General features: G+C 42.6%; 1 protein-coding gene across 1 annotated transcript in view; it reads left to right on the top strand.

Annotated features, from left to right (window-relative positions):
• LMTK2 (lemur tail kinase 2) overlaps positions 1-27,771 on the top strand; it is a 254,965-nt gene that overhangs the window by 116,512 nt on the left and 110,682 nt on the right. Inside the window, exons 4-5 of the mRNA XM_086940730.1 lie at positions 2,854-2,927; positions 9,874-9,992. Of these exons, the coding sequence (XP_086796856.1) occupies positions 2,854-2,927; positions 9,874-9,992 (193 nt within the window). The remainder of the gene's footprint in view (positions 1-2,853; positions 2,928-9,873; positions 9,993-27,771) is intronic.

The following is a 27,771-nucleotide window of genomic DNA, read 5'->3' as shown; positions in this document are numbered from 1 at the left end:
TTCAACTTGACATTCTATCCATATAGGCACCAGTTCCACATACATATACTACATATAGCCCAACAAAGGCAGAAGATTGTAATCCCTAGAAGAGGAGGAACAAACGTTGTGAGACAGGGCCATCAGCATCAGGATAGATGTGTTTGTGGAACACATAATAGGGATACAGAATGAGCAGGCGGTTGCTCTCAGCTGCTCCATTTTGTTTTTTTTAAATTTGTTTTTTTTTAAGTTTATACAAAATTTAAGTACAAACAAGAGGAACAGAAGTTCCAACCACGAACCAGCCAGTTTGTTGTTCCACAATGTACAAAATGTTACAGTTCAAAGCATTAGAGGTACACAAAAGAATGATGTATTACAAAAAGAAAGTAGCATTTGGAGATCAAGCAGCAGTAAATCCATATATACCTTAATTCAAGTGTTAATCATCCCGTGGGTAAATCCATATAGTACGTGAAACATCGGAGGCAAATAATAGAGCATAAATCATCTACATTTGCCCGTAGAAAAGCATGCCCAATTACAATCTTACAAATGCAAAAACCACAGTTGATGGACAGAATGCAGAACAATGTAATACAGTCACCCCAGTACAGAGATCTGGACCTAAATCCATCGTATTTTTGCACTCCACACCACCCCAATTCAGACATGGCCATATGCAAATCAGCCTTGCCCCTGTGCCTCATGAGAACAGCCCAGCCCGAACTGCCAAGCCATGTCTTTCCTGGACCGGAATCAAGCATCCTAGGACCGGTTTCTGGCTATCCGCCGTCTTCAGCCATGATAGCTTGACTCCAGTGGTGTGGAGAGCATGGGACTCACGTCTGAGCATACCCCTCCACCTCGGGGTGACAAATGCATGCATGCAAGACATTGTACATTGTCTGCTAGCGTTCACAACTTTATGCCGAAACAACACAGATTTCTGTAGTGGTTAAAGTGAGTGCAAGAAGGAAATAGGCTTTTAACTCAAACCTTATTTTTTGTCAGAATGGCTAATCCTACAGTGTTGGGCCGATGCACATTCTGACCTTGACTGATGGATAAAGTCAAACTTAAGGGTTAGCCCTTTGGGATTGGTTAATTGTGGAGGTGGCTGTTGGAAGGTTGTGAGGGGTGTACTAGCTTTAGAAACTTTTGGAGGGCTTGGAATAAGCAATGTGGAAATGAGGTTTGTGCAGTAGTCCAGCTTTTAATGGTGTTCTAAGCATTCATTAAGGGACTTGGCAGTGTATAATGTGGGAGGACAACTTTCAAAGGTGCTGCAAAAGTAGTATTTGTCCATTGTTATTTGTCCATTGAGGTGGAAAGTTTGCATCTCCTGTAAAAAAGTTTAACTTGAAGTTGGTTAGAATATGTTATGGTATTAGAAGTAGATGAGTCAGTGGGAGGAACATTAGGCAGCATGTAGCAAGCTGTATTGGATTACAGAGGTCGTTTATGAGCGTAACCTTACAGTGAGCTTGTAAGGATGGGAAAGGACACAGCCTAAGTGTCATAGTTGAGGAGGAGGGGGTCTATGACTGATTCCTGGGGAAGGCCAAATGTAGCTGAAGTAGCGGTACAGCTAGAGGACAGCATGTTACTTGGTAGGAACAATCCATAGGTTGGGAGGAGCACAAGGCAATGTTATTGCTAGTAAAGCCCAAGCGTGACCTATTGCAGAGAATATTTTATGATGAATGGACTCGAAAGATACCAAGCTCGAGGCACGTAGATAGAGCTGTGGTAGGCAGGGGTTGTTCTTTCAATGATGTCAGTGTGTGATGGTCTGGAGCATGCATTTGGCTTAGTAACAATTGAAGTCTTTTACACAGGTAGCTGTTGGAGAGGCACTGGGTAAATCTGAAAAAGACCAGCCCCTTAAGAGTAGTAAAAGTAATGGTCATTGAGATATCAAGCAGAAGCTTCAAGGGTTCTGCAGATGACTTTCATAGGCTTATGAAGACAGCAGCAGTTTTGAAGGAGCAGTTGGTAGGTACCTTTGATTAACTATCAGTTGAGTCAACAAAATAGCGAGTATGGGAGGGTTGTAACAATTTGAGGTGCGTCGGAAGAGGAATTTGCTAACCAGTAGTTTGTTAGGGAATGTCTAGATGGACGAGTTAATTTGGAAATTGGGGGCTGTGAAGATGTGGCTGTCCTGTCCATTTTTAAGTGAAAGTGGGATTAGCCATTCTTTAAGGTGATGTACATTATTTGAAAGCAAAAGGAACAATTGATGGACGGAATGCTGAATGAATGCAAACATTTACCGCCAGTTGCAAAGATCAGGGTTTAATCCATCGTTCCTCTGTTCACCATGCCACCCCAGTTTAGACCCACCCATATGCAAATCAGTCTTGACACATTCCTCATGGGAACAGTCCAACCCGAAATGCCAAGCCAGGTCCTCCCTGGACTTGAAACAAGAATATGGCCAGGTCTAAACTGGAATGCGTGGTGTTAAAAAAACCAATGGATTTAACCCAGATCTGTGACTGGGGGTGAATGTTTGATTAATTCAGCAGTCCTTCTTCTTCTGTTTTTTTTTTAATTTGTACATTTTTTGAAGCCACTTGATTTTCAGTAATGTGTATAATCACAGAGTCTGTTTCCTAGTGTTTAGCTATATATAATCACACACCATCTTAACTCTAAGTACTTGCATATTCAAAACATGATTCGCCTTGGAAGAAGAAACATCTTTATGTTGACTACTACACTTGTCCTGAAGAAGTATATAGTTGAAAAAAACACCTTATTATAGAATATGGAATCCATTGTATTTGTTAAAATAGTGCTGTAATTCAGTTGATCTTGCGGTTTAAATTATGACATACTCTCTTCTGTTTTATTCCTTAACAGATGGCTCAAAATCACAAGTTGCGCGTCACAGCCTGAGCTACATCCAGGAAATTGCAAATGGGTCCTTTGGAAAGGTGATATTTACTTTTTAAGAAAATTTAGCAAAGCAGTTTATTTGTAAATCAATGTCTGTACTCAGTGTTGCTTTTTAAAATCTTTTGACCTCTATCAAAGTAATAGGGTTGTTTTTTATCATTGCCATTTATTTTTTACATATAAGATAAATAATTCAAGTAAAAGGTATCAAGTTTGAATGAAGATGCTGATGGTTTAGTCAAGTAGTGATCCATATTCCTGTTGATTAAACAAAAACTAGACAGGGCTTGTTGCTAAACAGAAATGTTTTTCTGTTTATCTTCGAATACACTTTGATGCATCAAGTGACCCTAATTGCTCACCATACTTTTAGATGATATAAAACATTACTGGTGAGTTTTCTACTTTTTCATCAGACTTGTTGTTCTTTGAGGTAGGTTGCACCTAAAAATAGTTAATATTGCTTGCACTCGAAGAGCAGAGCTTGTGAGCACACCCTTGAGATCCCAGTAGATTCCTGTTATGCTTTCTGCTAACGTGGATTGCCTCTCTTTTTAATTTTCAAAGTATTTTTTTAAGAATTTTACACATACATTTTAATAATCGCTCTTCGCGGGGTAGCATCCCCAGCTCGTACCTGCTTGTGCTGCAAGTTACATTATACATGATTGAATGCCCCCTTACTTCTGTCCTACTATAGGAGTGAGGGTAAGTGAAAAGATGGAAAAGAGAGAGTGTAGGTGCAAAACAAACTTAAGTGGATCGCCTACTTCCTCACAGGACGGACACAGAGCATCTGGCTGCCTTCTTCACCTCCAACCCAAGAACATCATATTGGCTGTACCCCAAGGGTCATCCCTTAGTGCCACATTGTTCAACACCTACATGACCCACTTCTAGTGGACATTGTCAGATCCCACTGCCTCAACATCATTTCCTAAGCAGACGACACTCAACTCATCCTCTAGCTCACCGAAGACCCCCCCCACCACCAGAACAAACTTCCACGATGCAATGACCAATGTAGCCAAATAGATTAGAGCCAATTGCCTTGAACTAAACTCTGGCAATACAGAAGGTACTGATCTTTGTGTACAAACCATCCCTTTGGGTTCACAGCTGGTGGTCAGCAAAACCCAGAACTACACCCGCACTAACAGATCATCCATTCAACCTATGCATCATCCTCAAAAAAAACTTACCATGAAATGACAAGTCAACTCAGTTATCTCCTCCTCCCACACACGCCGCATTCTACGCAGAATCTTCAGATGGATCAATCAATCATGGTATTTGTAAAGCGTGCTACTCACCCGTGAGGGTCTCAAGGCGTGAGAGGTGGGGTGTTTTGCTACTGCTTAAAGAGCCAGGTCTTGAGGAGTCTTCTGAAGGCGAGTAGGTCTTCAATCTGCCGTAGGTGGGTAGGTAGGGTGTTCCAGGTCTTGTCGGCGAGGTAGGAGAAGGATCTGCTGCAGGAGGTCGTTCGTTGGATGCGGGGGACGGCGGCGAGGGCGAGGCTGGCGGAGCGGAGCTGGCGGGTGGGGGGTGTGGAAGCTGAGTCTGCTGTTCAGGTAGGCTGGTCATGTGTTGTGGAGTGCTTTGTGTGTGGGTGAGGAGTTTGAAGGTGATCCTCTTGTCGACGGGGAGCCAGTGTATGTTTGTCAGGTGGGGGGTGATGTGGCTGCGGCGGGGGACGTTGACGATCAGTTGGGCTGAGGCATTTTGGATGCGCTGTAGTCGTCATATGTGTTTGGCTTGGATTCCGGTGTAGAGTGCGTTGCCGTAGTCCAACCTGCTGCTGACGAGGGCCTGTGTCACCGTTCTTCTTGTTTCGGTCGGGATCCACTTGTAGATCCTGCGGAGCATGCAGAGGGTGTTTTATCAGGAGGAGGAGACAGCGTTGACCTGTCATGTGTCAGATAGATCCCAGTCAACACCAGAAAGACCATCAACCAGGTCCTCCTCACCAGCAGCCTCAACTACGTCAACACACTCTACTCTGACATTTCCACCCAGCTTCTCAGAAGACTCCAGACCATATTGAACGCTACAGCCCGACTCATTCTGGACCTGGACATCCCCGAATGGTCCCACATCATTCGCGCCCCCCCTCAGAAACCTCTACTGGCTCCCAATCCAGAAGAGATGCCAGTTCAAGATCCTCACGCACGCCTACAAAGCCCTCCACGATCAAGGTCCTGCTTACATCACCCACCAACTTAACTTCCATCAACCCACAGGACACCTGAGCTCCTCCTCACTAGCCCTTGTGCAGCCCCCCCCGCCTCAGTTGCAGTCGCAGCAGCGGCAGCATTTTCTTCTACATCGCAGCCAAGTCCTGGAACAACCTGCCCCTCCACTTTTGAACAGCACCCTCCCTAGCAGTCTTCAGAAAGAAACTCAGACCTGGCTTTTCCCAGATACCCCTTGTGGTGACAATGCAGCACTATATAATTTCTGATTGATTTCACCTAAACATTTTCACGCGTGCCTTGTTGTTACTTCAGTTTTTTTTGCTTATTTACATGTTTTGCCACAACTTGATTTTAAGAGTTCACTTCTAAAACCCATGTCTAGATTAGGACGATTGCAGTAAGGCAAATGAGAATCTTGTGGGCTCTGAACAGATCACAAAATGTTCCAGTACTTTCATTGAGGTGCGAAGCAAGCATCTTCCTTCCCAGCAGTGCTGCAGGTTCATTAGCCCCATGATAACATTGTGAACATATCAACAAAAATGTGCAAAAAACTATGGTTGCTTATCCTTAACTATATCTGCAGAGCTATTCCACCCTACCCATTTAAGAATTCTAATTTCAACTCCACAGTGTGAAATTCAATTCAACATTAACACTGATTCATAGGAGAAATGGCTATAGCCTCACAATCTCGTAAAAAGTTCATACTTAATACATAATTGTGTTTGGAGAGATTACCCAGTCTACTAAGTTTCCTTCTCCGATTGTTAATGAAATGAGATCTGTTGGCAATACAACATTGTTACTTCAAGACCTGCTCATCCAAAACACAAACTCTACGGTTAGTCATGTTTCAAACTTGGTTGCATCAGAGAAAACCCAAACTGAGTTCTGCTTGTCATTGATTGCTAAATTTGAATTACTCAAATATATTGAGGTGTTAACATCCATAATTAATCTAACATCTGAAAAGTGGTGTAGGGGTTGTAATTTTATCAGCTATATTCAAAATACCGTCAATCAGGAAATCAACCTTTTAAGACTTGTGATATACGTATTAAGCAATAAATTGTGCATAGCTGTACTTATAAATTTGTTCAGACTAGTATTCCCTGGAAGTAGAGCTTCCCAAATCTCAAATCACAAATATACAAAGCCTCCTTTGGCTGGGCACAAAAAACACAGCAGGCTTAATAACAGCATAGTAAATTCCATGGAAAAGATTTGCCACTTGCTCCTAAAAAAGGTGATCAGTCTGCTCGTTTATTTCGTTGATTACCTTATGCCCCTTTCAAGACAACCATCCGAGGCAGATGTTAAGTTGGCACATTCCAGGTCAGCAGTGCTGTCAGTGTTCGAATGAGGCGAGAAAATGCTCCCTGCTTGGCATCCTCCATCTTTCCCTCAAGTCTTTAACTCAGTGGTATCTGATCTTTGCGCTCTTGCGCTTAAGTCATAAACTAAGCAAAGGGGCACTCACAAGCTAGGACTGATTTAATGGATTATGGAATATGACTGTACGCCCCATTAATGCCCTGCAGTCCCTTTACCAATTCGAACACGGCACAATGTAGGTTGCCTAAACCTTTTATTGGGATGTGGTGGTCTTGTGTACTCCACCCAACCTTGAAAGTGTTGACCGCTTTTCGCCTGGCAAAAAAATGTTGTCAGCCTTTTTATGTGCTCATAAACCTCTTAAGGCTTAAAAGTACTTTAGAATATAGTTAAGCCAGACCATCAATTTGGTATAAAACCATTTCTTCAAATTTAGTTAATCTAACCAGCATTTCCTTAAATGTGGTTTTGTAAATGTTTGGAGGGTATCTTCTAACCCAATCACTACAAAATGGATAACTTCCTGTAGCCGATCGTGCTGTTTGGATTAATCTATAACAGCCTCCCCATTCCAAGGAAAAGATCACTCTGGAAGCCTGAGGCTCATCCAGAAAAACTGTCATTGCCCAATAGGTCCTTAGGTACATCGAGTAGAGCTTCTCCAGTTGTACAATTGGTCTGAATCACTGGAAATGTCCACAGGTGTTGCACGTAACACAACCACTTAAACTCGGATATTGTCTTAAAAAGCATCTTTTTCAAAGTATTTACTTCCATCTGGTGTCAAGACTGAAGAAAGAAACTTTTTACGCCACAGTATCAACATTGCACGAATTGGAAAAGTGTAATGAAATGGCGGTTTACTTGCTGTTGTATAATTTCTCAGTGGTGTTGAGAAAATCTGCAATATTTGTAAAGCGAGTCACTTAAACGAGCAATATAGAAATGCAGAATCCAACCTGTGATGACCTTTTGGAAAGGAAATGACTTGTGAAAATTACTTAAGACTCTAACCAGTCTCAGAAATCGATATGCCCCGGCCTGTGGCTTGCTCTCCCATCAGCCTATTGTAAAAATGTGGATGATGAGCCAGATGATCCAGCCATTGATACCCACTGCAGCATTTCAAAGAAGATTGTTGACCTCAGGGAAAAGTTTACCTCATGTCTTAACCTGGAGACATTTTGTAGCAATATTTTATATGATAGCGTTCTGTGTACTCGATATAGCAACCAGGGGCGGTTCCTCCATAGGAGCATAGGGGCATTGACTCCTTGCCCACACTGTGTGCCACTATATCCCAATCTTAACTCTTATTTTCGTTTTTTTAATCCAAATGCTAATACTTTACTACAGTGTGCATATGACATTCATCATTGCTTCCTTAAGGGGGCAGTATTACCACAGAGCTATCTCTCTTAGCAGTAGGCGTGATTGGGGCAACCAGCTGAGGCTGTGTAAATGCCTGGACTGCACATGTCCAATTGACATGCACAGTTCAGGCTTCCAATTCGGCCCTGTTGGAAGCTGGGGAAAAGGAGACCCAGTCCATCGATCTAGGATGGATCATGGAGCACTGCGTTCGCCTGTCCTAGCCAATTCCGGCACTGCTCTTATGCTGTTTACTACTGTAGAAAGCATGAGAGCAGTGCTTGGATTGGCATGGTGAGGACGTGTGGCATTTAGTTTTTACAAGCCGTGCTTGCTCTCCATTACAGCTAGGCAGCGAGGGACTAGTGTCTAGTGTAGTTTTGTAGCGTTAGGACATCGGCCCTTGGGTGTATTGCATTTAAAGGAAGAGGATGGTCGAGGTAAGATTTTATATAAATTTGATATCCAGTGTGGATATCTTCAGATCCGTGAGACCTGTTTTTGCACCAGCCCCTCATACACAGGATCTCTTCCAGTGCATTCCTGCACCACAATGATGCATCATTCTGAAGTTTTTTACATGCAGTCTAGTTTCCTGTAGAGGTCACAGAGACCTCTGTAACTCGCTCTCTAGGTAGAAACTGTTTCCCTCTTGGGGCACACTGCTGGAGCGATACAACCTGCAGGGTCCTGCTGCTTAAGTGTTTGTGGCTCTCTCTGTTGCCATCTTGGCTTTTCATGCCCAGTGAAGGAGAGTTACCACTACGTCCCTACCTTCAAAACACGCATGATTAATTCCAAATGTACGGGGATGCGGAAGTATCCTCACATTTCCTTAGTATCACTCATGATACATGGTACTTGACAGACAAGTAACCGCCAAGGATCAACACTGGTTCAAAGAGCTTGGACACCACCCAAGTCTTGAAAATATTAAGGAAGCACAGTTTAGTTAGAAATGCCTTTGAAACATTTTTTTTGGTTAATTTATTATAAAAATTGTATTGCAAAATGCACCATTATAAACTATTTTTAATGAAAAAAGAAATTAAAAATAAAGTATTGTGGGAGAAACACCCACAAACACCCCTCAGAACAGTTGCACTCATTCATCCTACCATTTTATGTCCCACCGCTTTTAAACTCAACCGGACACCACTGATAGCAACTTAAAGCTTTAAAAAGTTTTGCTCAAGCAGATGATTTCATCATGTTTAAGAGCTTCTTCCATTTGAGTACTGCTTCAGATGTAATGTGTGTGTGTTCTGTTTAAGCATTTGGTTTTGATTGTGCCCTGAATAAAATACTGTGTACAGAACAGTGAGCACTTGTTCTATCATCTGTGTTCCAGTTTCACATTATTAACTACAGTTTGTTCATACCGACCTTAACTTCAGTGTAATTAAAAGTTTCTGTGGATGGAAAAAAACATTTTTGTTACCCATAGCCTGAAAATAGGTACCATAGGTTGCGATGGCGGTGTTCGACAACTTTGTCCAATGTTGTCCCTTATTTATTTTGCCTAATCTTTTACATTCAAAATATCTGTTAAATAAATTATTACTTCTGTATTCAAAAAGTAATATTTCAGCCTGGAACTAGTTATACCTACCAAAACAACTGTAATATGCGTAGACATGTATTTGAGACACCAATGATAAAAAGTATGTACGAATCGGCCTCAAAAAGGTTATTAAATAAAGTGATGGCTTATTATCACTTACTGGATGTTTATTTTCTTTTCAAGGATATTGCTTTTTTAGAACTAACTGTAGCTTATTTTGTTGCGCTTAATTTCCTCCTTCAGACATAAACCTTTTGTCCACTGCAGTAGCTGTACTTTTTAGGAGAAAGATTTGGTTGCAAGACAGTTCAAATTACTTAATTTTCATGACTGTTTTTCTATGTTTGGTGACTATGTGCTTTGATTGCTGGTCATAATATCTCGTGATTTTGGCAGCTGAAACAGATGTGACCTTTCCTGCCACATTGTTGCTGTTAAAGTTCGAATGGAAACTGGAGTCTTTTATGCCAGTGATAGGCAGTCTAATGCTGAATTGTTTAATTGTTTCCTTACTAGATTTTGCTTGGTGAGATCTACACTGACAGCAGCGTTGCAAGAGTAATAGTGAAGGAATTAAAAGCAAGTGCTGGTTCAAAGGAACAAGAACAGTTTTTGAAACACGGAGAGCCATACTGGTAAGACTCAACATTACTTTAAAATCGTTTTTTTTTCTTCTTGTAAAGTATTCATTCTCTCATCCTTTATCATTTGGTCTGAGACAGACAGGACTTCCGCAGTCATGTCTGAACATCAAAGTCTGCATCAGATTGGTCTTACCTGGGATAGGCACTAATTTCTTAGTAGGTAGCTTTGGTGGTTTGAGGTCCATGCACCCAAGTTCCCTTCATAAGGGTAGTGAGCACAGAGCTAGAGAAGTTCCATTTGGTTTAGTTTAAAAAGTACAGTGATGAAAAATCTGACTAATTGTAAATTAATAAGGCCGCTGGAAGCCCTTGTGAAAAGAGAAGGACTATCCTGGCTTAATTGTTTCAAATAGCATAAAGAAAAAGATGCAACATTTGACAGCATTCACATAGAACTTGTGAAGGCAATCAAAACCTTTCATTTTGGTGTTAGAACTGTCTTAAGGTCAAAGTTCCACAGATCATGAGTATGTAACCTAGGGTGATAAGAACCTCCTTTGAAAATCCTGCACAAATATCACACTAAAAAATCCTAGAAATTGAGTTAAACAAACTAAGAGATGCCAAACAAAGATGGCTACACCTTTGAGGAACTCCGGCGACAGAGTCACACACAGAACTGAAAACAACGACATCTGCAGTCGAAACAAATGTGTCACGGGAGGTGACACCTGGAACTTCATGGAACACTAGACTGTCGTTTTAAGTCTGAGACCATCACTTGAGTGATCTTCGGCTACTGCAGCGTGCAAAATTTGAATGACAAAATGATGTCGCCCGTGTGGGGTGCCAGAACCCCGAATGGTTCATAGTAACATATCTATGATGCCGCTGCCGACTGATATCCGTGACTAACAACAGAGTCTAAAAGAAAATAAATTGGATGAGCCTTTCAAGCAGGAATTCAAGTGTAAACTGGTGCACAAAGAAGTGGAAATAAAGCTCCCACGACCCTTATGTTACGATACGCTAGTCCGGCAGAGTACTGGAGGAGCTCAGGAGCAACTGACACTTGCTCACTGAAGACAAATTGATAATATACTCTTCTCCACTGTTGCGCCTGGCTTTTGCCGCTGTAGAGGCACATCCACTTAAGTCACAAGCCTTGGGGAAAGATTTCTGGAAAATTGTGAAAGGACACCACAGACTTAGTTAAGGAAGTGGCCTTGACAAAGTCAGACCTCTTGGCTAGCCTAGAAACCTTTAAAACGTAGCTACGTGTGGGACACTCAGCATATATTTCAGACCTGGGGAAAAAAAATCACTGCATTGAGGGCAGATGGAGACTCCGTAGAATCTCAGGTGGTGGAGGCAAAAGGCAAACTTTAAATTTTAAAATAGAAAAACTCAGTCCTTATGGACAAATGTATCACCCTTCATGCGCAAAATGATGCTATCGCCAGAAAGATTTGGAAACCTGTTCCAGAAGAGATAATATACAAATGCTTGGTCTAAGAGAGGGCTGGAAGCCACAAGTATTAAACACTTTGTTAAAGGTCTCTTTTACACAGTCGCTTATGACAGCCCAGATTAAATCATAGTAGATAGAGCCCGCTGCGTGGGGGCAACAAAGGGATCAGCCAACCCTGCAGTATTTGGATGAAAGTTCATGACTTCCAATCCATAGAGAATGTTTTAAAAGCTGCAAGAGAAAAAGGTCAGATACATCAGGATGTATACAACTGCTCCCCCTTCCAGGATAATGCGACAGGGACTTTACTTAGACATCATCTCTTCTCACCAGTCACAGACAATCTGAAACAAACCATTATCTGCTACAGTTGGCTCTTTCCATTCAGCATTGCATTTGAAATGAACAATTTAATGCATTAAATCTCGAAACCTGCAGAAGTAGCCCTGGTCTTGGGAAGAACTATAAGGGGATCACAGACTAATCACTTGGAAATGCCACCACTGTAATTGAGGGAAAGTTCACAAGCAGCATCACTTTGGCAAACACTGCAACTCCAGAGACACTGAGGGGCGAAACAAAATAGAAACCCCAAAGAACTTGGCAAAAAAGGAAGAGATGATGAATCTTGTCTAACTATAGCAGTAACTCCACTGAAAGGGTGTAGAGGAGTTAGTGACGTGAGTGCCTACTACCTCGCTGTCCTGCAATGCTGCAAAGATAAGGATGATACAGGATGCCTACTGATAACCCAGACAAGATAAGATATCCTGCTTGATGCCATGATGGCGGGACACAAACAAGCCTCCTTGACAAGGGCTTCCAATGTACTGTGAGATGTATTTATATTCTGATTATGTATAATATGCTCTGTTTTGTTCCACGGTGAGAGAAAGGGGCAATGGAAAGGTGTGCAACAGAAACCTATGAGGCATTAGATTGATACAACATACCCGTCCAGCCTAACTAGTAAAGAACTCACAACACGCAATGCATTAAGCACCCACAAACCAAAAACATATCCTATTTTATGCTTGTCTGCACCTTTAGGACAGGTTTGCACTATACAAATACCACATATGTACATACATACATACATACATATTTACAAACGTACAGAAACTGATGTCTTTTTTTAAGCCTTTATTTTAAGAGATTTTCAATAACATAGGACATACTAACAGAGCACATAGATGATCAAGGTTATAAGCATTGTGAATATGGTACAGGACAAAGTGGTAATGAAAGACATGTCGGCTGCAGGTCCCATAATAGGAGAAACCTGAATAGTACAGGACAATTGAAAGACATAACATGAGTTAAAAGGTTGAAGGGTTAAAGTTCCATAACACCCAGATTTGTAACGACAGCAGTCATGCAACAACCCAGTAGACTATGAGCCCAGAATGGTGAGGAGGGTGGGTATGAAGGACCCAGGATTGCAGGCCACTGAGGTATCATTTAATCCTGAGTTGTCGGATTCCTGGGAGACCAAGTTCCCATAGTGATGGACATTTGTTTTTAGGCTGGAATGTATGAGGTTACAGCTGTGCACAATTTTCAATGATCTTTTTGCGTTGTGACATGATCTTCGCCAGGAAGAGTCCCTGGGTCAGAGTCTGCTATCCCAGTGGATGGCTACTTCCCGCTTCGGGAGCAGGAAGGCAGTGGAAGTGAATCTTCAGGTGCTTAATGGGACCTCGTGTGTGTGTATCCCAGGGGTGCCATCAGGGGAGAGGGCATGAGTGTGGTGCCAATCTAGTCCATTAAGGACTGATTAGCAGGCATGTCCACGTAAGGTGGGCAAGTCTGCGTCTGGGGATTGTCATTTCAGACATTGAGATTAACAAGTGGGGTTGATGCGCGTCAAAGTCTTAGGTGTGACTTCAGTCTGGTGAAGGAATTTAAACTGCAGTAGTTGGTTTGGGATTGGTGGGGATAAGCTTGATTTGGAAGCAGCAGTAGGACGAGATCTTATCCGCGAGCAAGATATCCAAGTCAGCCTCCCAGGCCATCCGGATCTACCAAGTAGAATCAGGCAAGGCAAGTACTGTAGAGTCTAGAGATCATTCGTCCACAGTCATCGTCAGCGATGAGCAATGTAAAGGGTGGGAAGTCAGCAGAGGCCAAGGGATAGGAGGGTATCCTGGATCGCAATGTATAATGGAGACACCGAAGTATAAAATGGTCCATGTGCAAGGCGTCGGGCAGTTGGACGGTGTCTGCGTGTGAGAGTACTAGACCGTCCGGAAAGACATCCCCCACCATGCACCGTTCCTGGAGGCAAAGAAAGCGATGAACCAGTCTCTCCCGAGTGAAGGGGAGCCAGGGGTTGTCAGCCAGTGGTATATTCGGTGAGTAGAGGGGCCTCCCCACCCCCTTAGAACTCTGCATAGTTTCAGCCATGCCCAGCAAGTAGTAGATCATGTTTGTATATCGTAGGGATCCCTTCCGGGTGTATGAAGGAAAGGGGGAGGTTGCCAACTTGACCTCTTTATGGCTTAAGCTAGGGGATCGATGCATCTGAGTGATAGCAACTATATGTGTACTGGCATTGTGCAGCCAGATGGTAGAGCTGGGGGTTTTAGTAATTCTTCATTCCTAGTCCTCCAGCTGGTGCTGCAAGCTGCTTCTCTGGTTATGTTGGTATCATCATTCTAAGTCCTCTAGATAGTGCTGCTAGTTGCTACTCTGGTCCCATCAGCAATTCCACATTCTAAGTCCTCTAGGCAGTGCTGCAGCTTGGTGTCTCTACCATGTACTCTACTAGTGTCCAAGTGGACCTGTGTATTGTGTACTTTGTGTTGCCCGCTTTTGATTTAATTGAAAGATTTATATATATGTTCTTGTACATAGTTTTCCTTGTAGGTACTCCATCTTTCCTTTGTCCTGAAGAGGCCGTAATTCTAAGGCCGAAACGTGCTGACATTTGTACTGGAGGAGTCTTCTTTAACTTAATACAAACAGGTTAAGGACTTATTGGCGCACACATTTCAGAACAAGGGGGAGAATATTTTTCCTCATGTGCGTTGCTTATAGACTATCTCCATTGGTGGATTGTGTGAGAACTTTACAACACAGCTACCTTTGATTAACTAATAGGAAGACTGAGAGTGGTGAAACAGTAATTCTGTGGCACATGATTTATGTATGTTTAAAGTTTAATTGTATTTATATGTCATTTTGTGGTCTTTTATGTGTACAATTGTTGTGTTTGACACCAAGTGAAGTGGAGCCTATACATTATTTTATGTGGCAGGAGTCGAATGCAACCCTGATTGTTGTATTCTAAATAAATGTGCTGTAATTATGCTAAAGCACCAAACACATTGAATTTAACCCTCAAGATGCGAGGTAAATAGGGCTTACCCATCTATTCACTGTGCAGCTTTGTCTCTGGTCACAGTGGCAATTCCTCATTCTAAGTTCTGCTATCTGCTTCTCTGGTTTCAGTGGTAATTCATCATTCTAAGTACTCTAGACAGTGCTGCTAGCTGCTACTCTAGTCCTGTCAGCAATTCCACATAAAAAGTCCTCTAGGCACTGCTGCAACTCTGTCTCTGGTCACAGTGGTAATTCCTCATTCTAAGTCCTCTAGACAGTGCTGCTAGATGTTTCTCTGGTCCTGTTGGTAATTTATCATTCTTCGTCTCCTAGACAGTGCTGCACTGGAATCTTTGGTCCATTCAGTAAATTCTCATTCCAAGTCATGTAGTCAGTGCTGTACTGCCTCTCTGGTGCCAGTGGTGAGTCACCTTTCTAAGTCCTGTAGGCAGTGCTGTAGATATGTTTCTGTTCTTACATCCACTACACTCCAAACCAAAACACATGGATAAAAGACATTGTCATTTACAACACCAATAGCTCTTACCCTAAATAATGCGAGACATATTGCATTGTAAATGCTTGTTATACATTGGTGTGGATCTCCTCCTTGAGTCATGTGTCTCATTTATTGACCATTGTTTGTATTTTCAGATGTCTTACACTCTTCTGTGTTAAGCCTAAGGCTGCTCAACCACACTACCCTACCCCCTAATAGTGCATTTTGGGATTACCATAGCAAGTCCCTGTCTACTCATAAGGGAATCACTGGACGCTTAAACAAACTATCTCATTTTGATATATCATATAAAGAGCCAGCTTCCTACAAACATGACTAAAAATGAAAGAACATTATTATAATTGACATAAATGATATCAGTCGGCTTCTATAAATGTCGACGTTTCAACCCTATTGAAAGATTCTGGGTAGCGTTATTATCATAACCAAAAATGGTAGCAATCTCTTATTTTACAAAATTGCTATTTCTAAGCCCATCGGTCGAGCTGAACAAACTCTTGAATTCTATAGGCCTAAAGAAAGAGTATTGGCTTCAAAGTGATCTAAGGGGAGATTAACTACTTCTTCCAGCCAGGGAATGACTCAGATGATGTCCCCTCACCTCTGGGATGCTGACTGTGAAACAGACACCAGCTCTGTTTGCACATCAGTCCTCTGAGTAATCTGCAGTGCACACTCTTCCTTGATCATAGATTACGTAGATCTTGAACTACAAGTGAGTCTGTACCGCTGTAATGCAGTCATAGCAGGATGGAGATGGGGAATCTAATGTAGTGGGGGACCCCTTTTTCGTTACATGGAGATGGCGAATCTCCTGTCTGCACTTCAGAACTGGTTTGGGGTAGATTTCTTTTCAAACACCTTTTTCCCGGCTCCATTCCAGGCAAAGCCTTAGTACAGAGGGATGCTCTTTACAGCAGGGTAGTCTTTAGCCTGGAGCATCCACAACTTAACAAACTACTGTGCACACAGAGGTGCCAGGTTTCTGCACCTGGTTGTCATCAGGCACACCAAAAAGTGATCTGGAGAGAGCCAAATGACTGGCCTCAGTTAAGAGTCCCTTTCACCTTGAACAATGTAGACTGCAGTCCCACTCTTCGCTCTTGCCATCTACCAAATGTCAGTGCTACAGGAAGACTAATCAGCAGCTCTTTTCAACTAACATCCTAATTGAATTTCTAAAGGAGCCGTGTCTGTTCTATCCCCATTTCAGTATCTTTATCTCTTCCCCCCAGCTTCAGTACTGTCAGCTATACACCTCCACCGTCTGAGAAAACAATCTTACCCCAAACTTAAACCCTTCCTGCCAGCCAAAGACTTCCAAACTGCAGTACAAGCACTAGTAATCCCGCGAATTGAATACAGCAGCATCGCCCTCTGCGGTCTCCCGCTAACGACTACTGCACCCTTAAGAGCTTCTCTAAACGCTGCAGCGAGACTCATCACGGGGTCAAAAAAACACTCGCATATCTCCCCTGACTTGAAATCCTTGAACTGGCTGCCGTTTGAAGCCAGAATACATCTGAAAATAGCCTGCATGACACACAAGGCTGTACACCGGAGCTCCCCCGGATACCTCACTCAGAAGCTGTCTATCTCGGGCGGCTCTAGAAACACTAGAGGCTGTAACAATCTTCTGCTAAAACCTCGAAGATTCCGGAAGGAAAAAACCTATAAACGCTCTTTCTCAGGAATGGCACCCAGGATCTGGAACTCACTCCCTCCTGAAACCAGGCTCATCTCCTCCTTCACACTTTTTAAGAAAGAAGTAAAAGCTATCCTCATGGCCAAATACACTTGACCTATTAATGTTGAGCTGTAAAGATTCTGCACCGATTTTTATTATTCTGTTCGATTCCTATGACTATGTGTTTTACCTGTACTATTGGCTTACCTGACTATCTGTGCACACATTTATCTGTAATATTTGCTTTATTGTTGTATCGCTGCTACTTTATTCCTTAATGACCTGTTTTTCATTCTCTTGTTGGTATCCCCTGCATTGTAAAGCGCTCTGATATCTGCAAAGATCTTGTTCGCGCTATATAAAACTTTCAAATAAATAAATAAATAAATAAAGCCACCACTTTCATGACGGAGGGTCAGGATGTCCCAGCGGATGTGGATCTGGTGGCCTGCCATAGCAGTTGTAGAAGAAGACCACATAATGTGGCAAAGAAATGCTGCATAAGAGGCAGCTGGATATTTAGAAAAAGTAAGGAAATTGGGGATTACCACCATTTTAATTCTAGCTATTCGGTCTACCATAGAAAGTGGAAGTGTTATCCAGCATTCCACCTGAGGGGAGAGTTCCTCCACGGCTGGGCCGTAATTAAGGCGGAGCACCTGGTCCTTTTCCCTGTGGTAATAAATATCCAAATATTTGGTGGAATCTGTTCACCATGTTCGAGGATATTCGAGAGATACTGGTTGCGTGCAAACGGTTAATGGAAATAGCTCAGGTTTAGCCCCATTGATATGGAGTCCAGGGAGGCCCCCAGACCGCAGGATTTCGCGAATCAACGGGAGGAGATTGTTGGAAGGGAGGCAAACGAAAAGCAGTATCTCGTCAACATACATAGAGAGTAAGAGAGGGCCATGAGTAAGTTGCAATCTACAGTGTAGGTGTCTCTCCTGGAGATGGCGGGCAAGGAGTCCATGACAATAATAAAGAAGGGAGGGGAAAGAGGGCAGACTTGTCTGGTTACCTTGGCTATGGAAAAGGGACCTGTGAGGAAGCCCTTTACCCACGAACCACTGGGGCAGAATAGAGCAGCATGACCAGGACTATACAATTGCAGCGGAGACCTAGTTTAGTCAGTTTTACCTTCAAGAAAGTCCAATCTAGGGTGTGGCTAGATGCCTTCTTGGCATCTAGCCACACCTCTGCTGCAGGGACCGTGGGGGATGCTCTGTTCAATACAGCAAAAAAAGTCTGTAGATTAAGAGAAGTGGACCTATGAGGAACAACCCTGGACTGGATGGGAGAAATAATCAGTTCTATCAACAAGGGGAGGCAGGTAGCGAGGACCTTTGCTAAAATCGAATTGTCAAAATTAAAGAGGGCGATAGGAAGAACATAGTAGAGGGTCTTTGCCAGGTTTGACTAGAAGCTTAAGTACTTTTTCCCGTAAGGTCCGCGGCCCATCATGAAGATTAGCGAGTGGAGAGGTATGCAGCAAAACAAGAGGCAAAGATGATATTGGTGGTGTAGGTTGCAAATATCACTTAAGATTCGTACCCCCAACGGGTACCTCTACAGCTGTCCCACAGGTCAGGGAGTTGGTGGTAAGCAGCATATGGCGGTAAGGCTCTTGGTGCCCAGAAAAGGGGACAAGAGAGGTGCAGGCCTCAGCACTTGGTGAAGATGAGGGCAGTTTTGGTAGGGTGGGTGCACATGAAGGGCAGGTCCTTCAGGAATGGGGCACCAGAGTAGTGCATGAAGCATTCAGCACAACAGAAAGCAGTAGTGATGCAGAGCAATGTCCAGCAGTGAGAGCTGTGTTGAAAGTAAGGCCCTTACCCCAAGTTATGGTGCAGAGGTCCTGTATGCGGCAATGTGGCCACGGCGGGTAGGCCATGGCTGGTCTGTGTGGGCCTCTACGGACCATCATCAGCAGGTCTCAACACGTGGGCAATACCGCAGTGTGGGGGTGAATTGCGGAACGTGGCCAACAGAAGAGAAGGTCCTGATGCCTCTGTGGATATTTCATAGTGGAGTGTGCTATTGTGTTCTTTGCCCTGCTCCACCTGTCGAGACAGCGGTGGAGTCAGATATTCGTTTCAAGCAGGGAGGGGGGGGGGGGGGCAACAGTTGGGGAAGTATTTCAGCAGTCAGAAATCTCCCAGGGCCCTGGCATGTACCGTAGCGGGTTAGGCAGAGCTGTTCCAGGAGGCCTCACGAGTGTCCACTATGTAACCGATAGGAAGCATGGTGGTCCGGGATACGGCAGTCTTTGACTCCCCCACGGCCCCTGTCGCCACGGGGTATGCGAGGTGGTGCCGGGTCGTGTGAACCTCCGTGGAACTTGCGGTTAATAGGCATTCACAGTGACCATCATCCCTCAATCTGCATTGATCTGTGTTGCTCCATCTGTCCCCACTAGTTATGTGCTGATTGATGGGAAAATTAAGTGATCCTGAAGCATATGCTGCCCGGTCTGGCCGAGCTTCACAACTAAGTGGCCATGTTGAACGCCGGCATGACCACACCCCCTAGAAATTGATGTCAAATTATAAATTCTGATACTATTTTAATGTTCGAGGCATGTGTGGCTGTAGATACACATGCTTTGCATACTTCCGCCAGCTAGTGTTAGGTCTGAATGTGTGCAGTTTGTTTTTCTTTGATGAAGTGTTTCAAGTTACGAGACAGTGTGACTCCTCCTCTTGGGCATACTGCGCTTGGGCATCTACTTTGTTAGATGGTTTGCCCACAGATGGGTGAGAATGGAGTATAGAGTAAGTAGAGAAATAGAAATGTCCATGCAAGTCAAAGAAATGCAATACATTCAAGAACAGATGCTTACAGGGTAAGTAAAATAATCCTTTTGAGACTTGCCTTTTGTGGGATAATGCCTAGCCCAGAGGCAGTGATGTGCAATAGCTCTCCTTCAGCTAATGTAAACTGATGTAATTTCTATATGCTTATGTTTTATGATACATATATATTTTTTCAGTGGTGCATTGTATTCCGTACTGCGTCATTGTCTCCTGGGCATCCAATGTTCGTATTCGTAACACAGGTTTCTGATTGGCAATTGTGTGCTGCTAGAGATCATGAATTCCCCTTCACAACGGTCTATAGAACATTTGTCTTATTGTATGCCTTAGGAAGGGATGTATGTGGTGTGCACCTCCACTCCTCCAACTGTTCCTTCTACTGTCGAGGCAGGCCTGTGAGTTCTGTATCTTCCCAGTCTGAACACAGAGAACTGTAATGTCATTTGATTCCAATTCAGTTGCTAAAACCAGCGATTTTTAAATGCTTTCTCTCCTTGTTTCTGCTGCTCGTAGATAAAAGCAAACATCAACTCTTGCTAAGTAACCTTTTGGGGAAATGTTTTGGATGTCAAATTCCCGTGGCTCCTCGGGAACCACTTTGCCAAGTCTGGTCTTTAGAGACCAGAACTAAAAATTGAACATCTGCCTCAATAGAAGTGTTGAGAGATGGCATCTTTACAGAGCGGGTGTTTGAGTGAGCAGACTTCCAAGCCCGGCACGTGGAGTGGAGAAGATGCAGCTAGTGCCAATCCTGTGACTTATGTTTTACACTGGATTTGTTCAACATTTTTGCAGACCGAGTTATTGGCATCTTACTGAAAGAGCTGAATGGTTTTTGAGCAGGAGAGATAAATGGTGATTGTGTATGAACACGTCCCTTTCTTAAAAGCCAAGAACTGGTTCTTTTCGAGAATTAAAGCCAACCTTTGACCGGCTTCCTTATCACTGTATAGCTCAGCTCATCTGCACAGATGTGTGTTAGAGGTGTGATGTCTGGGAAAAGAGCTTGATCTTAGGTACCTAGGTTTTTGACTGTTTTTCAGGGTACTGGGAGATATAATATGCTCCCAAGGTACTCAAGGACACTGCGTGGGCTGACCTGTTGGGCTCTGCTGCTCCTTTCTTCGCTGGACCCTAACCCCTGATGCCCAGGACGCGGCTTGTAGGGGGAGCGCTGCTGTTGGTGCTAGGACCCGCCCACACCGCTGCGGGACTGCGAGGCAGTCCTCTCACCTGAAGCTTCATCCCGTAGCGGCTCCGCGTGTCCCCCCCCCCCACCCTCCCACCCCCACCCCCGCCTGGAGTTGCATAAACTTTCTTGACTGTTTTTCAGGGTACTGGGAGATATAATATGCTCAAAAAGGTCGGAAAGGCAATGCACAGCGTGATTTTTAAAGAAGGTGTAGTTGATTGTTCACAATACTTTTTTGTGGATTTTAAAGGTGCTCCAACTGGTGGCGTAACCGTCCGTTTACGCCAAAGTTATGACTTCAAATGTGTGTGAGCATTGGAAATGCACACATCCCAGGATTTGGGCACTCCCTCTGGTTCAAAAATGAATTGACTCCATGTAGTTTTGTAAATTTCTTCAATAAAGATTATTTATTTTCAAAAGTTCATCAATGGATTATTTGCATCCAATTAATTATATGTATTTTTCCACAAAATCATCATTGCTCCGATGCATTTCGGGTCCATTACCCTTTCTCAAGGAGCACTGTAAAAACAAGAACGATCTATATTGGCATCAAGGTTATGTAACCACAAAAATGGACATGTTCAGAAAAACGCATTTCCCAAATGAGTGAAAACACACGTGTACATTCAAAAGGACAAAGGCTGTGCAGATGGATGTGTATATGACCAGGGAATATGAAGAAGTTTGAACCAAACCAGAAAGCAGAGAAGTGTATAAAAAAAAACGGGATTAGTGCTCCCATAGCAAAGGGTGGATGCGTTACACAAATGCTGGGGTAAAACGATAAATGCTCACGTGTAAGCGGAGCTTTAATGCGGAGCTGCAGGGGGAAAGTAAAAACCGGCGGTTAGATTGTCACTCGAGGAACGAGTGTTAGTTAAAACAAAACGTTTACTGCCGGGTCTAGGCTGATGCGCTTACCGATATTGGGATTTAAAGGTGGGGACAAATGCAGTCTCCAGGTCGTTTGCTGCAACACGGGCTCGCCGGGCTGAAGTGACGGCTCGCGAGTGCAATTGACATAGCTTAAACGCTAAGCGGGATCGGCTGGTGTGGAAATTAACAAAGGACCAAGAGGTGTTGGTTTTGGGGGCCATATTGGAACGTGCAAATTACATAAACGAAAAGGCTTGCAATGGGCATAAATAAACGAGTGATCGAGGGGTGAAGGAGGTAAACATATACACTGGCAGATAACAAGAATGTCATTAAAGAATATGACGTAAACATAAACATAGGAAATATTGCGACAGATAATAGTAATAAAGGTACTTAATCATTTCAGTAGACTCGCACAATGTAAATGTGTCCATATTGTACCCAGCGGGGTACTTTACAAAAAGCAACTTAACTCTATACGATCATTAAGTCTAAAAGGTTTATATGATTGCAAATGGTAAATCCATGAAGTTTCCCTTTGTAATAGGTACTTGTTGTTGTCTCTTCCTTCTTTTTTTTCAACCATCTCGAGAACCAAGAATTTCAATTGTGCCACAGTATGTTGATTTTCCATGAAGTGTGCTGCCACACTAGACTTGGTTTGCTTTGTCCTAATATTAGATTTGTGTTCGTTTAACCTAACTTTGATTTTCCGCTCAGTCTTGCCTATATAGATCTTGCCACATGGGCATTTGAGAAGGTAGATTAAATTGGCTGAATCACAAGTCGCATTAACTTTCAGGTTGATTGTTGTGCCTCTCATGGGGTGGTTGATTCTGTTACCCAAGATGATGTTGTTACAACTGTTGCAGTTAAGGCACGGTTTGGTGCCTTTGTAAATAGGTGAAATGGATGTTTTTTTGGACAGGATCTCCTTTAGGTTGCTAGCTCTAGTGTATGCAAAGATCGGAGGATCTTTAAACATATCCTTGAAATCAGGTTCTGCTGCCAAAATTCTCCAATGTTGTAAAATGATTTTTTTGTATCTTCCACTCAGTGTTGAGTATTTTGAGACGACTACCATCCGGTTTGTCTCCTTTCTAGTTGTCTTTTTCAACGCTGTTTGGCGTTCAATTCTGGATACTTTCATCTTAGCTTCATCTGTGGTTTCCTGTGGATATCCTCTAGATGTGAATCTTACACTCATTTCTTCAATTCGTTGGACTAAAGTGTCTGGATTAGATACGATGCGTTTAACACGCAACATTTGACTATATGGAAGATGTCGCTTTAACGCATGTTGATTAAAGCTCGCAAAGTGTAAAGTGTTGTTGCGGTCTGTTGGCTTTCTATAAAGGTCGGTAGTTAAGCCAGTGTCAGATCTGGTGATTTGAACATCCAGGAAATTGATTTGGGTGTCATCAATGTTCCATGTCATTTGTATCCTGTGGTCTTTGGTGTTGAGGTTATTAAGTTCATCCTCCAACATGGTTTTGGTGCCTTTCCACATGAAGAATAGGTCGTCGATGTACCTTACGTACATCAACAAATTTTCAGTCCAAGATGGATTGTCATATATGTACTTTTGTTCAAAGTCAGACATGTAAATGTTAGCATACGCTGGGGCAGCGCAATTGCCCATGGACATCCCAGAGGATTGTTGAAACCAGTGGTTGTTGTGACAAAAGTAACTATGGTAAAGTGTGTAAATCATAAGTTCCATCAAAAAAACTTTCATGGCTTCTGGGATATTGCTGTGGGCTAGGGTTTTCTCAATAGCTTCTATTCCACCTCTGTGTGGAATCGAGGTGTATAAACTGTTCACATCAGCAGTACAGAAAATCAGGTTATCGTTGTGGTTTATTTTGATTTCAGATAGTTTGAGTATGAACTCGGTGGTGTCTTTCACATAACTTTTAGATTCTTTAACGAACGGTTGAAGGTAACGATCAAGAAATTTGCCTACGGGCTCATGAAGGGATCCCTTGGTGGATACAATAGGCCGCATTGGCGGATCCTTTAAGTTTTTGTGTATCTTAGGTAATAACGTTATAGTGGGACTTCTTGGGTAATCGACCAGTAAGTATTTCTTGGTACGTTCATCGATAGTACCTGTATCGTGAGCTTTGTCAACAATTGATATCAATGCGGCTTTGTATGAACTAGTAGGATTGGATTCCAATGGAATGTAAGTATCAGATACATTGATATGTTCATCCATTTTGCTGTCGTACATACTAGAGTTCATAACGACGAGGGCCCCGCCTTTATCAGCTTTTGTGCATTTGATCAATTTGTTATTGGCGATCTTTTTAAGTGTGTCATTGTCTTTCTGTGTCAAATTTCTTGTCCCGGTTCTTTTCCTAAAGTTTATTTTGCCCAAGTCTTGCTTGACTAAGCCAATATACTGATACTTCCTCCTCTGGGAGTGATACTTCAAGCAGACAACCTAGGAAGACAACCTTCGACACCAACAAGGGTCAAGATCAAAGCAGAACACAAACGGAAGAGAGTGCTTCAACATCTAACACAGGTCCTTTTTTAGAGAGAGGCCCCCCAGAAACCGACGACCCAGGCGAAGTAAGAGAAAAGGAACCAGAAGTTCCAAACACAAGAGGCTCCAAGAAGGACAAAAAGAAGCAGAATCGCTAGTGGTTAATATCTCTGACACTCAACTGTCACAACATGAGATCGAACTCCTGCAAAAAGGTACATCCTTTATTCCGACCTCATACACTAATCAATTGGAACTAGAAACCAGTACATTTAAATTGACAAGGAAATTAAGGTTACGACACTTCTTTGAGAATGTGATTCCACCTACCATTGATCAGAGGCCGGACCAACTTTGTGGATTACGCCCAACGAGCTCATATATACCACCCACCAGTCACAAAAGTATAGACACATTTGAGACCTTAGTCAAGCAAGACTTGGGCAAAATAAACTTTAGGAAAAGAACCGGGACAAGAAATTTGACACAGAAAGACAATGACACACTTAAAAAGATCGCCAATAACAAATTGATCAAATGCACAAAAGCTGATAAAGGCGGGGCCCTCGTCGTTATGAACTCTAGTATGTACGACAGCAAAATGGATGAACATATCAATGTATCTGATACTTACATTCCATTGGAATCCAATCCTACTAGTTCATACAAAGCCGCATTGATATCAATTGTTGACAAAGCTCACGATACAGGTACTATCGATGAACGTACCAAGAAATACTTACTGGTCGATTACCCAAGAAGTCCCACTATAACGTTATTACCTAAGATACACAAAAACTTAAAGGATCCGCCAATGCGGCCTATTGTATCCACCAAGGGATCCCTTCATGAGCCCGTAGGCAAATTTCTTGATCGTTACCTTCAACCGTTCGTTAAAGAATCTAAAAGTTATGTGAAAGACACCACCGAGTTCATACTCAAACTATCTGAAATCAAAATAAACCACAACGATAACCTGATTTTCTGTACTGCTGATGTGAACAGTTTATACACCTCGATTCCACACAGAGGTGGAATAGAAGCTATTGAGAAAACCCTAGCCCACAGCAATATCCCAGAAGCCATGAAAGTTTTTTTGATGGAACTTATGATTTACACACTTTACCATAGTTACTTTTGTCACAACAACCACTGGTTTCAACAATCCTCTGGGATGTCCATGGGCAATTGCGCTGCCCCAGCGTATGCTAACATTTACATGTCTGACTTTGAACAAAAGTACATATATGACAATCCATCTTGGACTGAAAATTTGTTGATGTACGTAAGGTACATCGACGACCTATTCTTCATGTGGAAAGGCACCAAAACCATGTTGGAGGATGAACTTAATAACCTCAACACCAAAGACCACAGGATACAAATGACATGGAACATTGATGACACCCAAATCAATTTCCTGGATGTTCAAATCACCAGATCTGACACTGGCTTAACTACCGACCTTTATAGAAAGCCAACAGACCGCAACAACACTTTACACTTTGCGAGCTTTCATCAACATGCGTTAAAGCGACATCTTCCATATAGTCAAATGTTGCGTGTTAAACGCATCGTATCTAATCCAGACACTTTAGTCCAACGAATTGAAGAAATGAGTGTAAGATTCACATCTAGAGGATATCCACAGGAAACCACAGATGAAGCTAAGATGAAAGTATCCAGAATTGAACGCCAAACAGCGTTGAAAAAGACAACTAGAAAGGAGACAAACCGGATGGTAGTCGTCTCAAAATACTCAACACTGAGTGGAAGATACAAAAAAATCATTTTACAACATTGGAGAATTTTGGCAGCAGAACCTGATTTCAAGGATATGTTTAAAGATCCTCCGATCTTTGCATACACTAGAGCTAGCAACCTAAAGGAGATCCTGTCCAAAAAAACATCCATTTCACCTATTTACAAAGGCACCAAACCGTGCCTTAACTGCAACAGTTGTAACAACATCATCTTGGGTAACAGAATCAACCACCCCATGAGAGGCACAACAATCAACCTGAAAGTTAATGCGACTTGTGATTCAGCCAATTTAATCTACCTTCTCAAATGCCCATGTGGCAAGATCTATATAGGCAAGACTGAGCGGAAAATCAAAGTTAGGTTAAACGAACACAAATCTAATATTAGGACAAAGCAAACCAAGTCTAGTGTGGCAGCACACTTCATGGAAAATCAACATACTGTGGCACAATTGAAATTCTTGGTTCTCGAGATGGTTGAAAAAAAAGAAGGAAGAGACAACAACAAGTACCTATTACAAAGGGAAACTTCATGGATTTACCATTTGCAATCATATAAACCTTTTGGACTTAATGATCGTATAGAGTTAAGTTGCTTTTTGTAAAGTACCCCGCTGGGTACAATATGGACACATTTACATTGTGCGAGTCTACTGAAATGATTATGTACCTTTATTACTATTATCTGTCGCAATATTTCCTATGTTTATGTTTATGTTTACGTCATATTCTTTAATGACATTCTTGTTATCTGCCAGTGTATATGTTTACCTCCTTCACCCCTCGATCACTCGTTTATTTATGCCCATTGCAAGCCTTTTCGTTTATGTAATTTGCACGTTCCAATATGGCCCCCAAAACCAACACCTCTTGGTCCTTTGTTAATTTCCACACCAGCCGATCCCGCTTAGCGTTTAAGCTATGTCAATTGCACTCGCGAGCCGTCACTTCAGCCCGGCGAGCCCGTGTTGCAGCAAACGACCTGGAGACTGCATTTGTCCCCACCTTTAAATCCCAATATCGGTAAGCGCATCAGCCTAGACCCGGCAGTAAACGTTTTGTTTTAACTAACACTCGTTCCTCGAGTGACAATCTAACCGCCGGTTTTTACTTTCCCCCTGCAGCTCCGCATTAAAGCTCCGCTTACACGTGAGCATTTATCGTTTTACCCCAGCATTTGTGTAACGCATCCACCCTTTGCTATGGGAGCACTAATCCCGTTTTTTTTGATACACTTCTCTGCTTTCTGGTTTGGTTCAAACTTCTTCATATTCCCTGGTCATATACACATCCATCTGCACAGCCTTTGTCCTTTTGAATGTACACGTGTGTTTTCACTCATTTGGGAAATGCGTTTTTCTGAACATGTCCATTTTTGTGGTTACATAACCTTGATGCCAATATAGATCGTTCTTGTTTTTACAGTGCTCCTTGAGAAAGGGTAATGGACCCGAAATGCATCGGAGCAATGATGATTTTGTGGAAAAATACATATAATTAATTGGATGCAAATAATCCATTGATGAACTTTTGAAAATAAATAATCTTTATTGAAGAAATTTACAAAACTACATGGAGTCAATTCATTTTTGAACCAGAGGGAGTGCCCAAATCCTGGGATGTGTGCATTTCCAATGCTCACACACATTTGAAGATATAATATGCTCCCAGTGCACTC

This window comes from Lissotriton vulgaris, chromosome 10 (assembly GCF_964263255.1).
Source record: "Lissotriton vulgaris chromosome 10, aLisVul1.2, whole genome shotgun sequence".
NCBI lineage: Eukaryota > Metazoa > Chordata > Amphibia > Caudata > Salamandridae > Lissotriton > Lissotriton vulgaris.
This window is presented reverse-complemented; position numbering and strand designations above follow the sequence as displayed.